The sequence below is a fragment of the Vulpes vulpes genome, chromosome 2 (assembly GCF_048418805.1).
Source record: "Vulpes vulpes isolate BD-2025 chromosome 2, VulVul3, whole genome shotgun sequence".
NCBI classification, from domain to species: domain Eukaryota; kingdom Metazoa; phylum Chordata; class Mammalia; order Carnivora; family Canidae; genus Vulpes; species Vulpes vulpes.
The window spans coordinates 33,451,591-33,476,409 of NC_132781.1; the positions used below are offsets into that span (position 1 = coordinate 33,451,591).

The 24,819-nt window shown below is 36.4% G+C and overlaps 1 protein-coding gene across 14 annotated transcripts in view; it reads right to left on the minus strand.

Moving 5' to 3' along the window:
• The window catches only part of TRIM37 (tripartite motif containing 37), a 244,159-nt gene that overhangs the window by 168,634 nt on the left and 50,706 nt on the right, over window positions 1-24,819 (minus strand). For all 14 annotated transcript variants that reach the window (XM_072747599.1, XM_072747602.1, XM_072747601.1 and 11 more), the window contains 4 exons: window positions 12,795-12,974; window positions 8,932-9,046; window positions 7,374-7,592; window positions 5,994-6,130 (listed from right to left, as the gene is read on the minus strand). In XM_072747599.1, the coding sequence (XP_072603700.1) occupies window positions 5,994-6,130; window positions 7,374-7,592; window positions 8,932-9,046; window positions 12,795-12,974 (651 nt within the window). The remainder of the gene's footprint in view (window positions 1-5,993; window positions 6,131-7,373; window positions 7,593-8,931; window positions 9,047-12,794; window positions 12,975-24,819) is intronic.

The following is a 24,819-nucleotide window of genomic DNA, read 5'->3' on the forward strand; positions in this document are numbered from 1 at the left end:
AGACCTCAGGGTATATCCCTAACTCGTCCACCTCTACTGGTTCTCTACTAAAACAGGAGAAATCAGCACACCTTTGTCCTCACTCTAGGTTTAGAGCTCTGAGATATTTCCCTGGGGGAGGAAGCAGGCTGAAAAACAGCCACAGAGAAATATACAGCATAAAAAAAATACTTTCAAACAAAATCCAGAAAAAAGATAAAAAGAATTACACATCATTGCAGAATGGGATTTACTTCAGGAATGCAAAGTTGGATTAAAATCCAAAAATCAGTTAATATATCATGCTAACAGAATAAAGAAAAATTATAATCATCTGAATAGATAACACAAAGAGAATTTGACAAAATCTAACAAATCATCACCATAAAAGCATTCAACAAACAAGGAATAGAAGGGAACTTCCTCAACCAGATGAAGAGCATCTATACAAAACTCACATCTAACAGCATACCTAATGGAGTAGTTTCCCTCTAAGATCAGAAACAAGATAAGGATGTCCACTCTCACTAGTTCTTTTTTTTTAATTTTTTTTTTTTAATTTTATTTATTTATGATAGTCATACAGAGAGAAAGAGAGAGGCAGAGACACAGGCAGAGGGAGAAGCAGGCTCCATGCGCCGGGAGCCTGATGTGGGATTCGATCCCGGGTCTCCAGGATCGCGCCCCGGGCCAAAGGCAGGCGCCAAACCGCTGCGCCACCCAGGGATCCCCACTCTCACTAGTTCTATTCAACATTCTATTGGACTCTCTAGCCAGTGAACTTAGACAAGATATAAAAAGCACCCAGTAAGGAGGTGCCTGAATGGCTCAGTTCGTTAAGCATCTGAATCTTCATTTCAGCTCAGGTCATGATCTCTCGGATCATAGGAAACAGAATCAAGAGACAGAGCTCCAGGTTGACTCATTGAGTCCTATATCTGGCTCCATGATGGGTGTACAGCTTGCTTAAGATTCTCTCTCTCTCACCCTATCTGTCTCGCTCTTTCTTAAAACAAAAGAAAAAAAAAAAACAAAGACTGTCAAAAAGACAAAGAAGAACAGTTATAGTAATAAAAGGGACAAGCCAACAAGCAAAGAACTATTAATGAATATTTGTGCACCCAACATAAGAGCACCTAAACATATGAAACAGTTAATAAACAGAAATAAAGGAACTAATCGATAATAATACCAGAACAGTAGAGGACTTTAACATCCCACTTACATCAATGGAAAAATCATCCAAACAGAAATATCAACAGGGAAACAATGGCCCTGAATGACACACTGGATGAGAGGAATTTAACAGATATATTCAGAACATTCCATCCTAAAACAGAATACACATTCCTTTTAAGTGCACATTCTCCAGAATAGATCACATACTAGACTACAAAACAAGCCTCAACAAATTCCAAAAGATCTGTCACAGCAAGCATCTTTTCTGACCAGAACACTATGAAACTTGAAGTCAACCCCCCAAAAAATCTGGAAAGAGCACAAATACATGGAGGTTAAATAACATGTTACTAAACAATGAATGGATCAACCAGGAAATAAGACAAGAAATTATAGAAACAAATGAAAATGAAAACACAATAGTTCAAAACCTCTGGGACATAGCAAAAGCAGTTCTAAGAAGGAAGCTTATAGCACTTCAGATCTACCTCAAAAGCAAGGAAAATCTTAAATGAACAACCTAACCTTACACCTAAAGGGGTCAGAAAAAGAACAACAAACAAAACAAACCAGCAGAAGGAAGGGAAATAATAAAAATTAAGAGCAGAAATAAATTATGTAGAAACTAAAAAATAATAGAACAGAGCAATGAAATGAGGAGTGGATTCTCTGAAAAAAAAAATCAGTAAAACTGATAAACCTATAGTCAGATTTATCAAGAAAATAAGAGAAAATATCCCAAATAAAATCACAAAGGCCACCTGGCTGGCTGAGTCAGTAGTGAATGCGACTATTGAGCCCATGCAAGGGTTGTGAGTTCAAGTCCCAGCATGGGTGTAGAACCAACTTAAAATAAATACATACATAAAATAAAATCACAAATGAGAGAAGAGAAATAACAATAAAGGTGACATAAATACAATTTTTGGAGAGTATTATAAAAAAAAATCACATGTCAACAAATTGAGCAACCAAGAAGAAACGGATAAATTCCTAGAAACATATAACCTTCCAAAATTGAAACAAGAAGAAACAGAAAATTTGAACAGACTGAATACCGGGCAAAGAAATTGAATCCATAATAAAAAAACTCCTAACCAGGATGCCTGGATGGCTCAACAGTTAAGCGTCTGCCTTTGGCTCAGGGTATGATCTCAAATTCCTGGGATCGAGTCCTACACTGGGCTTCCTGCATGGAGCCTGTTTCTCCCTCTGCCTGTGTGTCTGCCTCTCTGTCTCTCATGAAGAAATAAAAAAGTCTTTTTATAAAACCAAAACCACAAAACTCCCAACAAACAAAAGTCCAGGACCAAATGGCTTCACAACTGAATTATACCACTTTTTTTTAATACCAAACACTTAAGAAAGAGTTAATACATCTATTCTTCTCAAACTATTCCAAAAACAGAAAGGAAGAAAACTTCCAAATTCATTAGGAAGCTATGATTACCCTGATATCAAAACCAGATGAAGACACCACAAAAAAAAGAGAACCACATGGGCTGTCTGGGTGGCTCATTCAGTTAAGCATGTAACTGTAATGGTTTCAACTCCAACCATGATCTCAGGGATCCTAGGATGGAGCTCCTTGTTGGGCTCTGCACTCAGGAAGTCTGCTTAAAAATTCTCTCCCTCTGTCCCTCTCCCCCCACTGCACTCTCTCTAAAATAAAAGAAATAAATCTTAAAGAGAGAGAGAGAGAGAGAACCACAGGCTAGTATTTATAATGAACATAGATGTAAAAATCCTCAACAAAATACTAGCAAACTGAAACCAACAATACATTAAAAAATCATTTACCACAATCACGTGGGATTTTCCCCCCACTGGGCTGTTAGGGTGTTTCAATATTCCCAAGTCAATCAACATGATACATCATATCAATAAGAAAAAGGATAAAAACACAATCATTTCAACAGACAGAAAAAAAACACTGGACAAGTACAACATGGTAAAAAAAAAAATCCCTCAAGTTATATTCAAAGTTCAAGTTATATTACAAAGCTATAGTAATAAAGAGTATGGTACTTGTATAAAAATAGACACACAGGGGATCCCTGGGTGGCGCAGCGGTTTAGCGCCTGCCTTTGGCCCAGGGCGCGATCCTGGAGACCCGGGATCGAGTCCCACATCAGGCTCCCGGTGCATGGAGCCTGCTTCTCCCTCTGCCTGTGTCTCTGCCTCTCTCTCTCTCTCTCACTGTGTGCCTATCATAAATAAATTAAATTAAAAAAAAAAAAAAAAAGACACACAGATCAATGTAATAGAATAGAAAATCCAGAAATAAACCCATAATTATATGGTCAATTAATCTTCAACAAAGCAGGAAAGAATATCCCAACAGGAAAAAGTCTATTCAACAAATGGTGCTGTTAGGAAAACTGGATAGCAACATTCAAAAGAATGAAATTGGACCACTTTCTTATACCATACACAAAAAATAAATTCAAAATGGATTAAAGCCCTAAATGTGAGACCTGAAACCTAAGAATCCTAGAAGAGAACACAGTAACTTCTTTGACATCAGCCAGAGCAACTTTTTTCTAGATATATCTCCTGAGGCAAGGGAAACAAAAGCAAAGATAAACTATTGGGACTATTCCAAAATAAAAAGCTTCTGGAAGAAACAGCAAAGCAAACAACAAAACTAAAAGATAACTGATGGAATGGGAGAAGATATTTGCAAATGATATATCTGATAAAGGGCTAGTACCCAGAATCCATAAAGAACTCATCAAAATTAACACCCAAAAGATAAATAATCCCATTAAAAAAACGAGAAGACATGAACACATATTTCTCCAAGAAGACATACACATGGCCAAGAGACACATGGAAAGATACTCAACATCACTCATCAGGGAAATGGAAATCAAAACCACAATGAGACATCACATCACTTCACACCTGTCAGAATGGCTAAAATCAAAACCCAAGAAACAGCAGATACTGGTGAGGATGTAAGGAAAGGGGAATCCTCATACATTGTTGGTAGGAATGCAAACTGGTGCAGCCACTGTGGAAAACAGTATGGAGGTTCTTCAAAAAGTTATTAGTAGAACTACCCTATGATCCAGCAGCAACTGCGCTACTGGGTATTTACCCAAAGAATACAAAAATTCGAAAGGATACATGCATCCCTATGTTTATAGCAGCATTATTTATAATAGCCAAGATATGGAAGCAGCCCAAGTGCCCACTGATTGATGAACAGATAAAGATGATGTGGTGTGTATGTATATATTACATACACAATGGATATTATTAAGTCATTAAAAAAAGAATGAAATTTTGTAATTTTGAACAACATAGTTGGAGGTAGAGAGAACAATGCTAAGTCTGTCAGGAAGACAAATATATGATTTCACTCATATATTGAATTTAAGAAACAAAACAAATGAGCAAAGGGAAAAAGTGAAAAAGACAACCCAAGAAACAGACTCTTAACTATAGAGAACTGATGGTTACCAGAAAGGGTTCAGGTGGGGGGAACTGGGGGATGGGTGAAATAGGTGATGGGAGGGAGATATTTACAGTCTCAAAATAAGTTCCCACAGGATATTTGTTAATTACAAAGGCAAAAATTAGTAATTTTAGAGTGGAAAAAACCTGGTAGATATCAGCTTAATCAATTATAATGGGACAGATAAAAGACATGTGTCTTCCCACCATTTCCTCTATGATACTCTAAAAAGGTTCTAACATCACTTCTCTACTACTCCTGCCTAAAGTGCATAATTCAGTTTCATTTTGAGGAAACATACAGAGGACTCCCAAATTGAGGGACTTGCTACAACATTAACTGCTCTTTCTCAGAAATGTCAAAGTCATATGGGACACCTGGGTGGCTGAGTGGTTGAGTGTCTGCCTTCAGCTCAGGGCGTGATCCTGGGATCTGGGACCAAGTCCCATATTGGGCTCCTTGCAGGAAGCCTGCTTCTCCCTCTGCCTGTGTCTCTGCCACTCTCTCTCTCTCTCTGTCACTCATGAAAAAATAAATAAAAATGTTCAAAAAAGAAATGTAGGGATCCCTGGGTGGCCACAGCGGTTTGGCGCCTGCCTTTGGCCCAGGGCGTGATCCTGGAGACCCGGGATCGAGTCCCACGTCAGGCTCCTGGTGCATGGAGCCTGCTTCTCCCTCTGCCTGTGTCTCTGCCTCTCTCTCTCTCTCTCTCTCTCTCTCTGTGTGTGTGACTATCATAAATTAAAAAAAAAAAAAAAAAAAAAAAAGAAATGTAAAAGTCATAAACAAAAAATTAAAGATTAAGTGGCCCAGATTAAAGACTAAAGAAACTTAAAGCAACATACGATAACAGATTGGATCCTAGACTAGACAAAGGACATCAATGGCAGATGTTTAAATGGTCACAGATTATAGTATTACATCAATGTTAATCCTGATTTTGGATTACTGCAGTTACATAAGAAACCCAGTTGTTTTTAGGAAGCATAATGAAAAATATATTCACCTAATCTTAAAAATCACACCAAAAAGAAAAAAAAAACAGAAAAGAGGAACACAGCAAAATATTAACATTTGGGAAATTAATTTGGGAAAAGGGAACAAGGGAACTGTCATTTAATATTTTTGTGACTTTTCTTAAATATGAAAAAGTTACAAAATCAAAAATAAAATGAAAAATTAAATCTCATTTTGGAACCCAGAGATGAGAGGGAGGAAACTGATTATCTTTCCTTCAAGCTCCTTCTTTATCTAAGATACTCTATAGTATGTAAAAATGTTGTATATTCCCACTTTTAGGCCTAAATTAGTTAACATGCTTCTAAGAGTTACCACTTAGATGCTTTATTGGTAGTTAATGTGAGAGACTCACATAGTTTCTTCATCAATATCATTTTCTTCTGTGTTACTTGTTGCTGTGGAACTGGCAGAGGAACTGCTGCCATCAAGGTGATTCACTTCATCTTCCCCAACAAGATCCAGATCCAGATCTCCATCAGAAAGTTCATGCTAGATCAAGACAAAGAAATAAGACTTCTATTTCAAATGTTTTTACTCAGTTGATCATCTGATTCAGCCAATTGACCAAGCACCAAAGAAGAATGCATAATCAGAATTCTCTGCTTCTGTGCAGAGGCAGCTGAGCCCTTTATAGAAAAACCACACATTATCTGGTTCCACTAATAACTTATTGCCACCATTTTCAGCTAGACCTTCAATGCCTCTGGAAATGCTTCATATACTTCATGTCAACTGCCAGTAAAGCTCTTTACAGGGTAACATTTCAAATCATCACTTCTCTAGTCTTACCTAACCTCTGATATCAAGGACTTCGTAAAACCACTTATCTGCACCAAAAAATACATTGGTCATTAAGTGTAAATATCCCCAAATTTAAACTGCCCAACCTGCAAATCCCACCATTTCCTTAACCTCACCCTATCAAAAGTTAACTGCTTCATTTGAGTGCTACACTCCACTCTTATGTCCTTAAATAGTTTGTCTTGTCAGTACCTTAACCTTACCTCTTTTACCACTGGCTCCTTCATTTTAACACATATTTGAAGTCTCCCATCTTAAAAATAACAGTTACAAAAAAAACCAAAAAACCTTGTCTCTGCATCACTGTCTCACTTTAAACAGTAACAATTACTTTTTAAATTCTTATTCTGATTGTGGTTTAGCTGGGATAAAACCTGGCTATCTCCCAAAATCTAAATCATTCTACCTACATATGCAAAAATAAGGTACTTTTCTAGTTTTAGTGAGTGAAAATAGAATGCATTTTTTATTTCCACAATTTATAGTTTCTAGTACATTAGTTTGTTTACAAACATGTACAATTTTCTACAATAAATTTTAGAACTTTGCAACATTTTGATTCAACAACTTCTGACTTATTAATATTTACAGATGGGCATACACTAGTAATGAAAATAAATAGATAAGACTTTTATATAGATTCTCTATATTGGAAACCATAATCTTATTTCTCTTATAAAACACAAAATGAATCTAAAACAAGTCTAATTCTTACATGATAATCTTTTTAAAACTTAAGAGTTTATCTATTTTTACAGAGAGACAGAGAGCGGGGGGGGGGGGGGGGGTGTAACAAATCTCAAGCAGACTCCCTGCTGGGAGTCTCAAGCAGACCTGGCCATGGGGCTCTACCTCATGCCCTGAGATCATGACCTGAGCCCAAATCAAGAGTTAAACACTTAGCCAACTGAGACATCCAGGTGCCCCTTACATGATAATCTTCATTCTGAATCTTCTCCTCTTCTTCTTCATCCTCTTTGACCTCTCTTACTGAAGCCGTAGTAGAACCATCCTGGAGAAGCATATCGGTGCATGACACAGACTTCTTAGCACGTATCTCAGATGTGTCATCATTTTGGGGGCTAAGATGATTATCTGGTGGTGACAAATCTCTTGATTTCTGAGTTCGAGACAACTCAATAGTAAGTCTCTTTTAAAACAATAATAGCACAAATAAACGTGAGTCACAACCAGTACTTCACTGGTACAGCAAAAAAAATATATCCAAATGTTCTAAAACCATTTTTTTGAACCATCTCTCTCTCTCTCTCCCCTGTTTTTGCTTATAGAAAAATCCATGGCAAAAAAACCCCTCCTGCCCTCTTTAGTCTCATTCTTCTCAAATCCAACCCAAGTTACACAAATAATTAGCAAATTGTATAGTAAATACAAATGGTTTTTTAAAATTATTTTTATTTTTTAAAGATTTATTTATTTATTCATGAGAAACACACACAGAGAGACAGAGACACAGGCAAAGGGAGAAGCAGGCTCCTCACAGGGAGCCAATGTGGTACTTGATCCCGGATCCCAGGATCACAAGCTGAGGCAAAAGCAGGCACCCAACTGCTGAGCTACCCAGGCATCCCAATACAAGTGGGTTTTTTTTTTTTTTAAGATTTATTTATTTATTTATGATAGACCGAGAGAGAGAGAGAGAGAGAGAGAGAGAGAGAGAGAGAGGCAGAGACACAGGCAGAGGGAGAAGCAGGCTCCATGCCGGGAGCCCAAAGCAGGACTCGATCCCAGGACTCCAGGATCACTCCCTGGGCCAAAGGCAGGCGCTAAACCGCTGAGCCACCCAGGGATCCCCAATACAAGTGGTTTTAAATAGTACAGTTAACATGAAAGTCTCTCCACATATGTATTCATTCATACTTTCCTCCCTCATCTATTAACCATTCTCAGCACTTCAATCCTTTCACCCCATCTCAACTTCCACTGGCTGAAAGAAACATTCCTCATACAATTTAGTTTATACCACTATAAAATAAAAATTCCTTAAATGATCCTTCCCACGGCTCAATTCAGCAATAGTGAAAATTCAAGATGGGGCAATTTTCAATTATTCTATAGCTACTCTATAGCTTGAATACTTAAATTCAAGATAGCATGGAAAAGAAAAATAAATCACTAAGAGAAACACAAAAAGTTTACCTCAAATGAGAGCAGCACTGTCCAATACAGTTTTATATAATAAAAATGTTCTATATCTGCAATGTCCAATACAAGTACTTGACATATGGCTAATGCAAATGAAGAACTAAATTTTTAATTTTAATTAAGTTCACACAGCCGTATGTTGCTAGTGGCTAACGAACTAAGAGGCAAAATTTGAGGCTCAAAGGTGTTAAGTAGATGGAGAATAAGAATATTGGACTTTTCTATAAAATTACAAAAGAGCAATATACAAAATCTAATTGCAAATGTAACAGGCCAGTAAAACTATGAATATAAAACACTAAACCCAAAATATGTTTTTTTCTTACCTCTTTAAGGTTATTTATTTGTTGGATATAACTAGTTTGTGCAGCTTCCAATTGAGTAATATACCAATGCTGGTCCCGGCATTTTTGAAAGAAAGTTGGTGAACGAACCTGAAACCTTAAAAGAAGAGCTGCTCATGAAACAGGATCCAAACAGTAAAATATTATCAACCAAGCCTTGAATTTGTAACTATAAATTCTATAATTTAAGATTATTTGATTACATTTCTAGGTAAAATCCAAAATGAATTCAAGAGGTGCTGGCAATAACCATTTATATGTGTAGTTTACAAATTATAATGACATAACATTCTGAAAATTTATCTTCATGTCAGTTGTCTAAACTCAAACTATACTTTTCTAAAGCAATTACATTATGCATCAAGGTTAAGCTCCCAAACTACTAAAGTATATTTATTATAATAATCTAGATCAAATGCCATGTTGATCACGAGTTGGGAAGAAGACCATGCAATGCAGGAAAAGCGGAAGCTAATGCTTTCTTCTCTTCCCTTTCTTGCTTAGGTCAGACCTTATAAAAACAAGCAAAGCTTGTTTTAGACACTGCCCTTTTTCTTTCTCCTTTTCATCTGTTCTTGTATTTCTTACTCCTCAGTAAAACATTCCCTTAAAGGGTCAACTACTTGGGACTGCTTTACTGTCCCCAAAGAACTGCATACTCTAAGTAACCAATATTCCTAACTCCTCCAGAGAGCTGCTTAAAACCAACTCCATATATCACAATATGGCATACTTCAGGTAAGGTTAGGAAAAAAAACAAGTATATTAAAGGATTTTAATGGATAAATTACAGGATCTCAATCTACCTAGTTAACTGTACTTTTAAAACGCTAATACTTACTAATGCAAAAAACCCCTACTATACCAAATAAGTGAACCTGAACCTATTTATGGTGAAAAAAACCTGTAGCAATATGTAAAGAGTGGAAGAGTCCTAAGAGGCAAGACTAACTTGGAGGCCTATAAATCACCCTTCCAGTCTTGATACCCTTATGTTACATACTATTCCATTTTTCGTAGGATTTTACAGCTAGTATAGGAATCCACTGACCATCTAAGAGTTCTCTGCAGCAGGTAATGGTTTTCAGGCAAGCATGCTCATGCTTTAGAGGATAGAGATTTATTCACTCAATCACTATCCTAAATGGACACTGCCCAGTCAGTATACCTTGGTAAGACTTTCAAAAGGGTATTATCATCTTTGAAGTACTAATAAACTATACTCAATCCTGAATGTTATCAGGTGGTATGTCATTAAGCAGCAGGTAAAATTCTTTAAGTTTCTCAATTAACAAAAGGAGAATAAAATACATACTTATTCATATGTAGCTATAGAAAAACTTTAAATAACTTTTTTTAAAGTAGCTCCACACCCAGTGTGGAGCCCAACTCAAGGGTTGAACTTCTGATCTTAGGATGGAGACCTGAGCTGAAACCAAGAATCTGACACTTAACTGACTGAGACACCAAGGTGCCCCTTAACTAACTTTCTAATGAGTACATATAAAATTCCATCAGAATCTTGAACTGAAAAAAAAAAAAAAAGAATCTTGAACTGAGGCTTGAACATTTTCAGCAATCTCTCATTAAGTAAATATTATGAGTAATAAGATAATTCAAAGCCTACTGCTCACAATTCCTATGGCAATCTGTTTTATACTACTATTATAGCACTATCTTATAGAATAAACTGCTTTTATCTGTCCATTTCACCTTGAATTTCAAGAACAAAATCCATGTCTTATTCTTTCTTAATATTATTAACCAGGGGGATCCCTGGGTGGCGCAGCGGTTTAGCGCCTGCCTTTGGCCCAGGGCGCGATCCTGGAGACCCGGGATTGAATCCCACGTCAGGCTTCTGGTGCATGGAGCCTGCTTCTCCCTCTGCCTATGTCTCTGCCTCTCTCTCTCTCTCTGTGACTATCATAAATAAATAAAAATTTTAAAAAAGACGTTATTGTTAAAAAAAAATATATTATTAACCAGGCACAGACTCAGTAAATGTTGCTGAATAAATGATACAAAATATCGAAACAGAAATCTGAGAAAAAGTTTACACAAATGGCTTAAATAAAGACTAAAAGTTGGGCTACAATACATTAAAAAAAGGAAACTCTATCACACAGATTACCACCAGAAGATTCAACGTTACTATGACTCTAATAAGGAGAGGAAAAAGACTTTTGTAGGTTGGTCAAATTGATGGTTGAGTAATTTTGCAATCCTCTGTATGGCTAAAGTGTGGAATAGCAACAAATTATTTCTTTTGGCAAATAATTTTTAAAAATACAAAACCCCTGAAAGGTTACAAAATGGAGTTAAAATAATTTCCCCAAAAGATGACAGAAACATTAATCTTTTTTCCTATGCTGAAAATCCAATAACCCCTTTTCACTTTTTCATTCTCCCAAGAACGTTATGAAGAACACATACTAGTAAAGGTTAATAGAACATCAAATCACATAGCATCCTCTAGAACAAAAAGCTCAGAGTAAGAGAAATTTAAGAGTCTACCAAATCACTTCCAAGAATAGCTTTGAAAATTGTTTTAATGGAACCTTCTTAAACTGTTAGACACTGTTCAAACCATTAATTGAATCTACTTTTTTAATACTCAAGTTCTAATTTTCATCATCAAATTAAAACATCATATAATGACGCTCCAAAATGTTGACTTGTAAAGCATACCCCAACATTAAATAAGGCCACCACTGTGGTTTTATAGTTAGTGTTTAGTGTCCTTTCTTGCAAATAACACACCAATTACTTAGTTTTCATCAATTTTCATCTCTATTCCCTTACTTTTAATTTGCTATTATCAAGAAGAAACTGAAAATTATTTTGTGAATTTAAGCTTGTAAAATCAGTCACCCAAATATAAGTGAACAAAATAAGCAGTTGATCTGTCACTATTTTTGTATTTTTTCTTTTTTTTTTTTTTATAAATTTTTTTAAAGATTTTATTTATTTATTCATGAAAGACATAGAGAGGCAGAGGGAGAAGCAGGCTCCCTGCAGGGAGCCCGACACGGGACCCGATCCCGAACTCCCAGGATCATGCCTTGAGCCAAAGGCAGACCCTCAACCATTGAGCCACCCAGGGGTCCCTATTTTTGTATTTCCAAATGGTGAGGTTGCAAAAAGTTCCCTAGGCAAATAAATGTTTCATTAATTATTGGAAGTAGTAAGTTTTCTTTTTATGGAATTGCTAACTAGATCTCAAAACATTTCTTTTTTTTTTTTTTTTTAAGATTTATTTATTCATGAGAGAGGCAGAGACACAGGAAGAGGGAGAAGCAGGCTCCATGTGGGAGCCTGATGCCTGGAACTCCAGGATCATGACCCGAGCCAAAGGCAGACGCTCAACCGCTGACCCACCCAGTCGTCCCTCAAACACATTTCTTTTTTTTTTATTTTATTTTTATTTATTTTTATTTATTTTTATTTTTTATTTTTTATTTTTTTTTTAATTTTTTTTTTTTTCAAACACATTTCTAAGTTACATTACTCACTACACAGGACTTCTGGAATAAAACAGTTAAAAACATAAGATCATAGTTAGTATGAATTTCAATATTCATCTTTGTTAAATGAATGAACTTTTTTTTTGAAAGATTGTGGACACATATGCAAGTGGTGGGGGAGGGGCAGAAGAGGGAGAAAATCCTAAACAGGCTCCACATTGTGCAAGCTTGATCTCACAACCCTGAGATTATGACCGGAGCCAAAAATCAAGAGTTGGACACTTAACCAACTGAGCCCTAAGTAAATGAACTCTAAAATAAAGTTCTGATAACATTATTCCCTCATGATAAAAACAACAATATTAAAATGTTTCCTATTACCTTAAAATCACTGTATCATTTTGTCGATTCAAGTATCCTTCATTTGCAAGTAAATCCAAACGGAAAAATCTATTATAACCCCAGCATTCTCCAACTTCAAAGTCAGATGCAAATTCTCGAATGATATTCTTGGTAGGATCATTGCAGGACTGATGAACCATCTCTACACGATACTCATATCTAAAATTGAAGAGCAAACTATTAATACAGAGTTAATAAACAAGAAGAGAAGACAGACATATCAAAACATTAAGTAGGTCATGAAGTTATTACCTGTGAAGAAATTGGCATATATAGTTACATTTCTTTCAGAAATGACTGCATCATTTATAAAGGCCCTAGTTTTAGGAATGGACTACCACAACATGATTGGCACTACATTCTTTTTACCTCTTAAAAATGTTTACCAATATAGCAGGTATAAAATAGCATCAGAAAACAAATAAATTTTGCATAAAACAGTACTTTCAAAGTTACTTTTGTTTTAGCAAAGCTATATATTTTTCCATATACTCATTACCTATATTTCTTCACATATAAAGATTCTGCCATTTCCAGAGGTTCATAACCTTAAATTATAAATAATAAATTTTTAAATACTGTATTTTTCCAATTCAAGTTTGAATAAATAGTGTATTCAGAAATTCAAGCCTACAAAATTTTCTGAAAATAAGTATACATTTAAAAATCCAATACACTCAGACTTCCATAACTTATACTAAACTCCAAAGTCTTCAAACTCATTTTTACTAGAAAAATACTGTTATTTAAAGACAGAAAAGTGAAAAAATAAAGATAACCAGAAGGAACACTCAACAGTAGCCATAAAGTTTCCCTTCCTGGTGGAGATACATTTTTAAAAGAAAAACCGAATTGCTTACAACCTGCTATATCTGCTGGCAAAAGCAAGGGGAAAAGATTGTAGCTCTTTACCTACAAATATCAGATGTAAAAATTTAAGAATTGTTAAATGGTTTTTATATTAGTATCATTCAAAATACATTATCAATATTGGTGGTACAAAGAACTAATCAATATGTAAGCTGTGATATTTTGTCCACTTCGAATTTAAGTAATGAAGCCAGCTCTATAGTATAAAAGATACCATTAAATGTCCAGAAATAAACCCAAATATCCATGCACATTTTTTTTTAATTTTATTTTATTTATTTATGATAGGCACACAGTGAGAGAGAGAGAGGCAGAGACACAGGCAGAGGGAGAAGCAGGCTCCATGCACCGGGAGCCTGACGTGGGATTCGATCCTGAGTCTCCAGGATCGCGCCCTGGGCCAAAGGCAGGCGCCAAACTGCTGCGCCACCCAGGGATCCCTCCATGCACATTTTTTGACAAGGGTCCCAAGATCATTCAATGGGGAAGACAAAGTCTCTTCAACAAAAATGGTGCTGAGAAAAGTGAATAGATACCTGCAAAAGAGTGAAGCTGGACCCTTAACTAATTCCATATATAAAAATTAACTCAAAATGGATCAATGACCTAAATATAAGGGCTTAAAATTATAAAACTCTTAAAAGAAAACACAGGGATAAATCTTCATGAATCGACTAAATTTAGCAATACATTCTTAAATTTGATTTTAAAAGTATGAGCAACAAAAGGAAAAACAGTTAACTTGAACTTCACAAAATTTAAAATGTTGTACATCAAAAGACATCATCAAGAAAGCAGAAGTGTTAGAGGTCAATTGGACACTTTGGTAGTCAGGGCTAGGGTCCTCAAAAAACAAAACAAACAAAAACAGGAAGCCAGGACTGCTAAGAGAAAACCGCACTAGCATCCTGTTTTATGGCTTAGACAAGGCCATAATAGCATCCTGTCTTGCAGCCTCTGTAGAAGTGATTTTTGCAAAACATTCTGAAACAAAAACAATTAACCATAAAACACTGGTCTCCATCACAAGTTGAGGCAGTTAAGTCTTCAGATGTCAGCCCAAAAACCCAATCACTACACATGAACAGTAACCTGATAGGTAGACAGGTGCATGATGCAAGCCCTGACTGGCACCCCTTAGTGGCCAATCTACAGGGGCCCACACTCAAAAGTGTTCCTCAAAAGAGCTTATAAAAACCCCTAAATTTGAATGCCAAAATGGCAACCCTCTTGGGTTTCCTTCCTCTCTGGGAACTTTGTACTATCACTCAATAAACTTGCTTTGCTGCCCATCACTCTTCATCTGGCCTACCTCTTCATTCTTCGAAAAGGCAGGACCCAAGAGCCAAGGGCCAAGGGAACACCAATCATGTAACAAAAGGACAAACCTACAAAACGGGAGAAACTGCTGTCAAATCATGCAAATAAACTGATAAGGGGCATTCAAAATATATAAAGAATTCCTATAACTCAACAACAAAAAGCAAGCACCCCATTTAATAATAGGCGGGGGGGGGGGGGGGGTGCGCCTGGGTGGCTCAGTTGGTTCAGTGTCTGTCTTCAAGCTGGGTCATGATCGCAGGGGCTCAGGGTAGTCTGCTTCTCTCTGTCCCTCCATCCCACTTATGCATGTGCTCACTCGCTCTTTCAAATAAATAAATAAAATCTTTAAAAAAATAAAAACAGGCAATGGACTTGAATAGACATTTCTCCAGACATACATAATGGTCAACAAGCACATGAAAAGATGTTCAACTTCACTGGTCATTAAGGAAATGCAAATCAAAATCACAATGAGATAGTACTTCATACTCACTGGGATGTCTCTAAAATATAATTAAAAATGGAAAATTATTTGGGACGCTTGGGTGGCTCGCAGTTGGGCATCTGCCTTTGGCTCAGGGTGTGATCCCAGGATCCAGGATCAAGCCCCACATCGGGCTCCCTACAGGGAACCTGCTTCTCCCTCTGCCTATGTCTCTGCCTCTCTCTCTCTGTGCCTCTCATAAATAAATAAATAAATAAATCTTTTAAAAAATGGAAAATTATTAAGAGTTGATGAGGATGTGAAGAAATATGAACTCTCGTGCAGCCACTATGGAAAAGCTTGGCAATTCCCCAAAAATATTATAAACACAGAATTACCATTTACCTCAGCAATTCCACAAACAGATATCTATTCAAAAGTAACAACATTATGTCCCATATGAAACCTGTACACGAATATCTCAACAGGATTATTCATAATAACCAAAAGTTGGATACAACCCAAATAAATGTCCATCTACAGATGAACGGGTAAACAAACTGAAGTGTGTGTGTGTGTGTAAATAAAATGGGATAATATCCAGTCATATAAACGAATGATATATAAATAAAATGGGATAATATTTAGTCATATAAAGGAATGAAGTTCTGATATGCTTCAACATGGGAGAACCTTGAAAACACCAAACACAAAAGTATAGAAGCCAAACATAAAAGTCCCATTAAGGATCTTTTATATGAAAAATCTAGAACAGGCAAATACACAGAGAAAAAAAGAATTGTAGTTATCCACAAAGAGAGGAAGAAAGGAAATAGAGAGCATTTACTTAATGGGTATGGTGTGTTCTGGGGTGATGAAAACATTCTGAAATTAGAGGTAGTGATGGCTGTACATGTGACGAAAATGTACTAAATTCCACTGAACTATATATTTTATTTTTAAAGATTTTGAGACATACACGTGTGTGTGTATATATATTATGTATATATACACATATACGTATATATGTGTGTACACACACACACACACACACACACACAACACAAGCGGGTTTGGAGGGAGGGCAGAGGGAGCAGGCTCTCTACTGAATAGGTAGGTAGCCTGATGGAGGGTTCGATCCCAGGACCCTGGGATCATGACCTGAGCCCAAGGCAGAACACTTAATTGACTGAGCCACACAGGTGCCCCTGAACTGTTATGTTTTAAAATGGTTAGCTATGTATTACATGAATTTCACCTCTAAAAAAATGAAATTTCTACTTCTATTTTTAAAATTAGTGAAACACACAGAGAAACAATCAAGGATATTGAAAATCTGGGAGTGGCAGGAGAACATTAATGCAGATGGTCAAATGTATCCAGGATCAAAATAGATTAAAGTTTAAAATCAATATAAAAAAGTGAAAACTCTGTATGAAAAACCATATGTTTGAAAAAAAAAATCATTCTTTTACTAGCATGACTTTTTTAGAATCATGGGATACAGATCTGTGTTTTTAATAAATGTGGGAATTAATCCAAGTTAAATTACTTACAAAGCATCTCAACCTTAAATTTGAATATTCTAACAAATTCTTTCCTTCTATCAAACTGAAGATCCAAATAAGTATGACAGCTGCTAACTTAAAAATTTTAATATTACTACATTTACTCTCCCAGGGAAAATTCAACTCTTTTCTTAAGCAACTCAAAGAAATTCCTTTCTCTAAAACAAGGCACTATATTAAAAGTCAATTCCAGGATGTCATTCATATGCAAATTTCTCCAAAAGCCTATACTTGTGTATGCTTAACACACATCTGTAGAGAGATTCTTAAACATAATGAAATTATGAAAGTATCTCTGCAGTGTCCCAGGTGATACTAAAATCTACTAGATAATGATACAATGATTTAAGATCTTAGCCTGTATTTTGGCAGTTAAACTACTGTTCAACTCTGAATTCCATAATTGAATGACATTTTAATATTAATGATAAGTATTCAAAACACTTGTCTAGGCTTACTGAAGTGTTAAGAGAATCAACAGATAATAAGATGTAATTTTATCAGAACAGAAAGGTCTCACTGAAGTATTTAGATAATCTCTAACAGCTATAGAAATCCTAATCTTTTTTCAACCTTAGTATCCAGAGTAATATTTCATTTTCACTGATAACATTATGCTGTTTGCAACATAATGTGAACTTTAAATTCCTTAAGTATATACGGTCAACAATAAAAGCACAGAGATGAAATCAGTACCACAGGCAATAGAAATGTCACAAAATCTACCTATCAGTGAGAGAAAAAGGAAGAAACTTCTCAAGAAACAGAGGTAGATCAAGAAATACCTTACTCAAGAGACAAAGAGAGGCCCAAGATTTATTTCATGGTATGAGCTGCTTATGATTCTGCCCACAATTAACCACGTTCCAACCAAAATGGCTGATTTCAGAGACTCAAACAGAACCTGGTAGTTAAAAACAAACCAGAGATACCACGCCCCCCGAATAAAAGTCTGTTTTAAAACAGATTGCTGTTAAACAATGCTGATCTTGAGTGAATAATTTACCGAAGCCATCACTGTATTACCAACTGCAAAATAGGACTAATAATATAACCTACAGTTCATAAGATGGTAGTAAAGCAAAATGGGTTATGGAAAGCACAGTGCTTGGCGCAAAGTATATATTTAGGAGTTAGCTGTTCTAGTAACAATACAGGTGAGTCCACTGTTTCAGATCACACAGGACATTTGGAGCTAAGCTGTAACTAAAACATACTTACAATTCAAAGACCAGAATCCTTTCCATATTACTAACATTATTCATAGTTTAACTCACCAGTAGTAACAAGAATATTCTGCATTAAGGTCAGTCTGTGTTGTCCTTGTTAAAGTATAGTCTGTGTGTCCCTGGGGGTCAGTCCCCATGATTCTTTTAGGGATCCAAAATGTCAAAACTATTATCGTAATATTGTTTGCCTCTTTCAAGTGGACACATGCACTAATGGTACAGAAGAATGGTAGTTAAAAATGTACCAGTAGTCATTATATTACTTGGTGCCACACACTTTCAGACAGGGAAAAAAAATACCAGTATCTCTTAGGAACTCTGATGAAGTAGTAAAATTGTTAACTGTTATTAAACCTTAACTCTTGTTAACACAAAATGGGAAACACACACATAATGTACTTGTGCTGCAAAGTGATGTACAATAGTTGTCTTGGAAAAATAACTTTAACTGAGTTGCAAGTTCATTAGCCACATTTTTCGGTCAAACATCAAATGAAAAAACAACAAACAATGATTATTTAGTTGTAGATACCCGGCAGACATTTTCTGGACCAAGTCAACTAAGGAAAAAATTGCCAGGATTGGTTGCCAATGACAAAACACAAGGATTCAAATAAAAAAATAAATAAATAGATAAGGGACGCCAGAGTGGCTCAGGTGGTTGAAGCATCTGCCTTTGGCTCAGGATCCCGGAGTCCTCAGATTGACTACCACATCAGGCTCCCTGCAGGGAGTCTGCTTTTCCCTCTGCCTGTCTCTGCTTCTCTGTGTCTCTCATGAATAAATAAAATCTTTTAAAATAATAATAATAAAGTTCTGGAAAATCTGTATGTGCTATGTGAGCTTAAAAGCTTTCTGATAAGGCAGCCCTGGTGGCGCAGTGGTTTAGCGCTGCCTGCAGCCCAGGGCGTGATCCTGGAGACCCTGGATCAAGTCCCACGTCGGGCTCTCTGCATGGAGCCTGCTTCTCCCTCTGCCTGTGTCTCTGCCTCTCTCTCTCTGCATCTCTATGAATAAATAAATAAAATCTTTAAAAAAAAAAAAAAGCTTTCTGATACTTCAAGACTCTCTTGATGAAAATGGTAGTATATCTGCATTGTTACTACAGATTAGTCTGCATTTTTCTAGAGTTTTACCTAGGTGGACTCATATACATGGCTCTTTTTCTGTCTATTCTTTCATGAATAATCAATTTAAAAGGCATTCATATTGCTGCAGGTATCAACAGTCCATTGGTTTTTATTGCTGAGACGTATTCCACTATATGGACACACCAAAATTTATTTATTCATTCACCTGTTGATGAAATTAGGTTGATTCTATTTGGCTATTACAAACAAAGATGCTATGAATATTTGTGTAAAAGTCTTTGTATGGACATATAGTTCCTTTTCTCTTGGGTTAATGTGTAGGAGTAGTTTAGCTGAGTCATATAGTAAGCCTATGTTTAACTTGTTAAGAAATCACTAAATTTTACAAAAGTGGTTTTATCATTTTACATTTCCAGGAGGAATGCGCAAGAACTCAAATTTGTATATATTCTTATCAAAACTTGGTAGGAGCTTTTAATTTTAGCCATTCCAATGGGATATAGAGGTATCTATATTATGTTTCCAGTTCCCTAATAAAAACTGCAAGAGGATATACTGGTATCAGATTGCTTGTAAATTTCCATTTCCCTAATGACTAATGCTATTAATCATCCTAAATAGGCTTATTTTGCCGTCAATATATCTTAGTGAGGTGTATAACAAATGTTTTGACCACATGAGGAAGGGAGCTTGTTTATTTTTATTGTTGAGTTTTGAGAGTTCCTTATATATTCTGGCTAAAAGTCTGTGCAATTTGAAGAGAACTCCATGGTTTTCATGAAGTCTAATAAATGTGTTCTTTTATAGATGTGCTTTTGGTTTATGACTAAAATATCATTGCCTAACCCAAAGTCACAGATGTTCTCCTATAAGTTTTATTGTTTTAGAATTTAAATCTAGGATTGTAGTCAATTTTCAGTTAGTTTATGTATGTAGTATGAGGTATGGATACAAGTTTATGTTTTTTGCATAGAGATATCCAAGCATCAGACTATACACCCTCCGGAGCATAGCCTTTGCATCTTTATCAAAAATCTGCTCTTATGAATGTAGGTTTATTTCTGGACTCAAAGTATATTCCACTGATTAATTTTTCTATCCTTATGCTGATACTATGCTATATTAAGTTAGTAATGTAGCTTTATTATAAGTCTTAAAATTGTGTAGGTTTAGTCATCAAATTTTGATTTGTTTTTTTTTAAGATTTATTTATTCATGAGAGGCAGAGAGAGAGTGAGCGAGCAGGGGGTGGGGGCAGAAACACAGGCAGAGGGAGAAGCAGGTTCCCTGTAGGGAGCCCGTTGTGAGACTCGATCCCAGGTCTCCAGGATTATACCGTGGGCTGAAGGTAGCGCTAAACCACTGAACCACCCGGACTGCCCTTTTGTTTTGATTTCAGTGATTTTTCTCTATTGCTCTTTCAATTTTTATTTCATTGCTTTGTTCTTTATTATTTCCTTTTTCCAGCTTACTTTCCATTTAACTTGTTTTCTCTTTTTTTTTTTTAAGAGGAAGGTAGAAAATCTTAAGCAGACTCCATACCCAGAGCACAAGCCCGAAGTGAGCCTTGATCTTACAACCCTGATATTATGACCTGAGCTGAAATCAAGTTGGACACCTAACTGACTGAGGTACCCAAGCACCTCTTTTCTTTAATTTTTTAAGGTAGATCACTGATTTGAGACCTTTCTGTTTTTCATTTAACAGCTGATCCTCGAACAGTACAGGGGTTAGGGACACTGTTCCCCACATAGTCAAAACTGTTTAATGCAGGAATAGTAGGTGTGAACTATGACTTCTGATTCCCTGAAAACTTAATAGACCATCGTCGATGAGAGGTCTTACCAATAACATTAAGTTGATTTACATGTATTTGGTATGTTATGTTAACTACTATAGTCTTACAATAAATAGAGGAAAAAAATGGTAAAATCATAAGGAAAAGAAAATACATTTATAGTAATATACTGTATTTATTTTAAAAATCTGCATATAAATGAACCTGCACTTCAAATCCATGTTGTGCAAGGGTCACAGTATACTGGCATATATTGCTATAAGTTTCCCTCTACTTACTGCTTTAGCAGCATACTACATATTCTAATGTTTTCATTTTCATTCAGTTCAAAATATCTTTTAAAAATCCCTTATGATTTCTTTTTCTTTTTTAAAGAGTTTATTATCTATTCATGAGAAACACAGAGAGAGGCAGAGACACAGGCAGAGGGAGAAGCAGGCTCCCTGCAGGGAGCCTGATGAGGGGCTCAATCCCAGGACCCTGGGATCATGCCCTGAGTCAAAGGCAGATGCTCAACCCCTAAGCCACCCAGGCATCCCTTGTTGATTGCCTCTTTGATCTAGAGTTATTTAGAAATGTTTTACTTAACTTCCACATATTTCAGATTTTCAAAATATGTTAATATCTAAATTGATTCCACAATGGCAAGAGAACATAATTTGAATGTGTTGAATCCTTTTGGATTTACAGAGATACGTTTTATATCTCAGAATATGGTCTATCTTGATAAATAATCTGTGTGCACTTCTACTGTTTGGACAGTCTATAATTGTCAAACAGGACAGGGTGGGTAATACTGTTCACATGTACATTCCTGATGATTTTCTGCCCACTTATAATACTGATTAAGAGAAAAGCTTTTGTCTATTTCCCCTTGTATTTCTATTAGGTTTTGCTCCATGTATTTTGAAGATCTGTTTCTGGGGCATAATTACATAAGTAAATGTTAAGAATTTTTATATGTCTTCTTCATTAACTGATCTTTATATCACTATGAAATAAACTTCCTTATCTCTGGTAATATTTGCTTTGAAATCTAATCTATGTTTGACTAGTACTAGTACGATATATCTTTATATTTAAAGTGTGTTTCTTGGGATCCCTGGGTGGCGCAGCGGTTTGGCGCCTGCCTTTGGCCCAGGGCGCGATCCTGGAGACCGGGGATCGAATCCCACGTCGGGCTCCCGGTGCATGGAGCCTGCTTCTCCTTCTGCCTGTGTCTCTGCCTGCCTCTCTCTCTCTCTCTCTCTCTGTGATTATCATAAATAAATAAAAATAAATAAATAAAAAATAAAGTGTGTTTCTTGTGGGTAACATAAACTTGAGTTTTGCTTTTTTAGCCTATAGGAGAATCTCTACCTTTTAACTGGGTGTTTAGACCATTTACATGAATACATTTTGGTATTCTCCCATCTGTTCTTTTATTACCTATTAACTTTTTCTGTCTTCTTTAAGTATTTGTTTATAATTCCATTTTATCCCCTTTGTTGCTTTATTAGTTGTATGTCTTTGCATTTTAGTAGTGACTTTACAGTTTATAGTTGTGGTAGGCTGAATATTAACCTCCACCCCAAGACAGTCACATCCTAATCAATGGAATGTGCTGTTGTTACCTTTTATAACAAAAAAAGGGGAGCATGAAGCTGTGATTAAGCTAAGGACCTGCAGGTAAGGGAACTACCCTAGATAATCCATATGGACTCTATATGTAATCATGAGTGTCATCTTAAAAGGAAAGCAGAGAAAGACCTGACAGGAAAAAAAAAGGGGGGAGGAAGAGAGGGAGAAGGGAAAGTGGAAGAAAGGGAGAGAGGGAGAGAGAGAAGGCATTGTGATCAAATGCAGAAATGGAAGTGATATGGTCACAAGCCAAAGAATGCTGGCAACCCCAAAAACTAAGTCAAGGAATGGATTTTCCCCTCATGCCTCTGGAACTAGTACAACAGTACTGAAAACCTGATTTGGAGCTAACAGGTTTTAGATTTCTGGCCTCCAGAAGAATGATGGAAAACAATGTCTATTATTTTAAGTTGCCATGTTTGTGCTAATTTATTGCACAGCAGTATATATCTTTCGGACACCTGGGTGGCTCAGTAGTTGAGCATCTGCCTTTGGCTGTCATGATCTCAGGGACCTGGGATCAAGTCCTGCACTCCCCCGTGGGGAGCCTGCTTCTTCCTCTGACTGTATCTCTGCCTCTCTCATAAATAAATAAAATCTTAAAAAAAATAGTATATATCTTTAAAATAATCAGAATCTAGCTTTGCTACTGTATCACTTCACATACAGTGTCAGAAACTTCTATTTCCATTCTCTATTCTTTTGGCCTTTATACTTCTGTTATGTACTTCTACATATGTTATAGATTTCAAAATACAATGTTATCCATGTTTAAACAGCCAATCGTCATTTAAAGTTATTTTTACAATGGACATATTTTAATTTACCCATGCAATTTCCAATTCTGGTAGTCTTTATTCCTTTGTTTAGATTCAGAAGTCCCAACTGGTATTATTTTTACTTCTATCTGAAGCATGTGCTTTAATATTTCATATAGTCTAGGGTAGCCCGGGTGGCTCAGCGGTTTAGCGCCACCTTCGGCCCAGGGCCTGATCCTGGAGACCTGGGATCGAGTCCCGCGTCGGGCTCCCTGCATGGAGCCTGCTTCTCCCTCTGCCTGTGTCTCTGCCTCTCTCTCTCTCTGTCGCTCATGAATAAAAAATATATACAAAAAATATTTCATATAGTCTAGGCATGAAAATGCCTTTATTTCACCTTTATTTTTAAAAATATATTTTTGCTGAATACAGAATTCTAGGTTGAGATTTTTCCTTTAACCCTTTCAAGATGTTGCTCTATCATTTCACTTGTATTCTTTCCAGTGACAAATCGAATTTCATCCTTATCTTTGTACCTCTATATATTCTTTTCACTATCAGTTTAAGATTCCTTGTTTATCTTTGGTTTTGAGCAGTTTGAATATGATGTGCTTTGGTGTTTTCTTCATGTTTCATGTGCTTGTAGTTGACTGAGCTTCCTGAGCGTGTTCAAGTATTCATCAAGTTTGGGAAACTAGGATGCCTGGGTGGCTCAGCAGTTAGTCTGCCTTTGGCTCAGGGCATGATCCCAGGATCCGGGATTGAGTCCCACATCGGGCTCCCCGTGGGGAGCTTGCTTCTCTCTCTGCCTGCCTCTGTGTCTCATGAATAAATAAATCTTAAAAAAGAATAAAAGTTTGGGAAACTTTCACCATTGTTTTCTTCCCATCCCCTTGTTTGAGGACTTTTCATTATCTACACATTAAGCTGCTTTAAGATGTTCTATTGTTTTAAAATTCATTTCAGACAGTTTCTACTGCTGTGCCTTCAAGCTCATTAATCTTTTCTTTTGCAATACGTAATTTATGGTTCATGTTACCTAGTGTTCTTTTTATCTCAGATATTTTCAAGAAGTTCAATCTGAATCTTTTACATCTTTCTTTGTTTAAAGATTTATTTATTTATTTATTTATTTATTTATTTATTTATTTATTGAGAGAGAGAGAGAGAGAGAGAGAGCGCGCGCGCGCGAGAGGCAGAGACACAGGCAGAGGGAGAAGCAGGCTCCGTGCAGGGAGCCCGACGTGGAACTCGATCCTTGGTCTCCAGGATTAGGCCCTGGGCTGAAGGTGGTGCTAAACCGCTGCGCCACGGGGGTTGCCC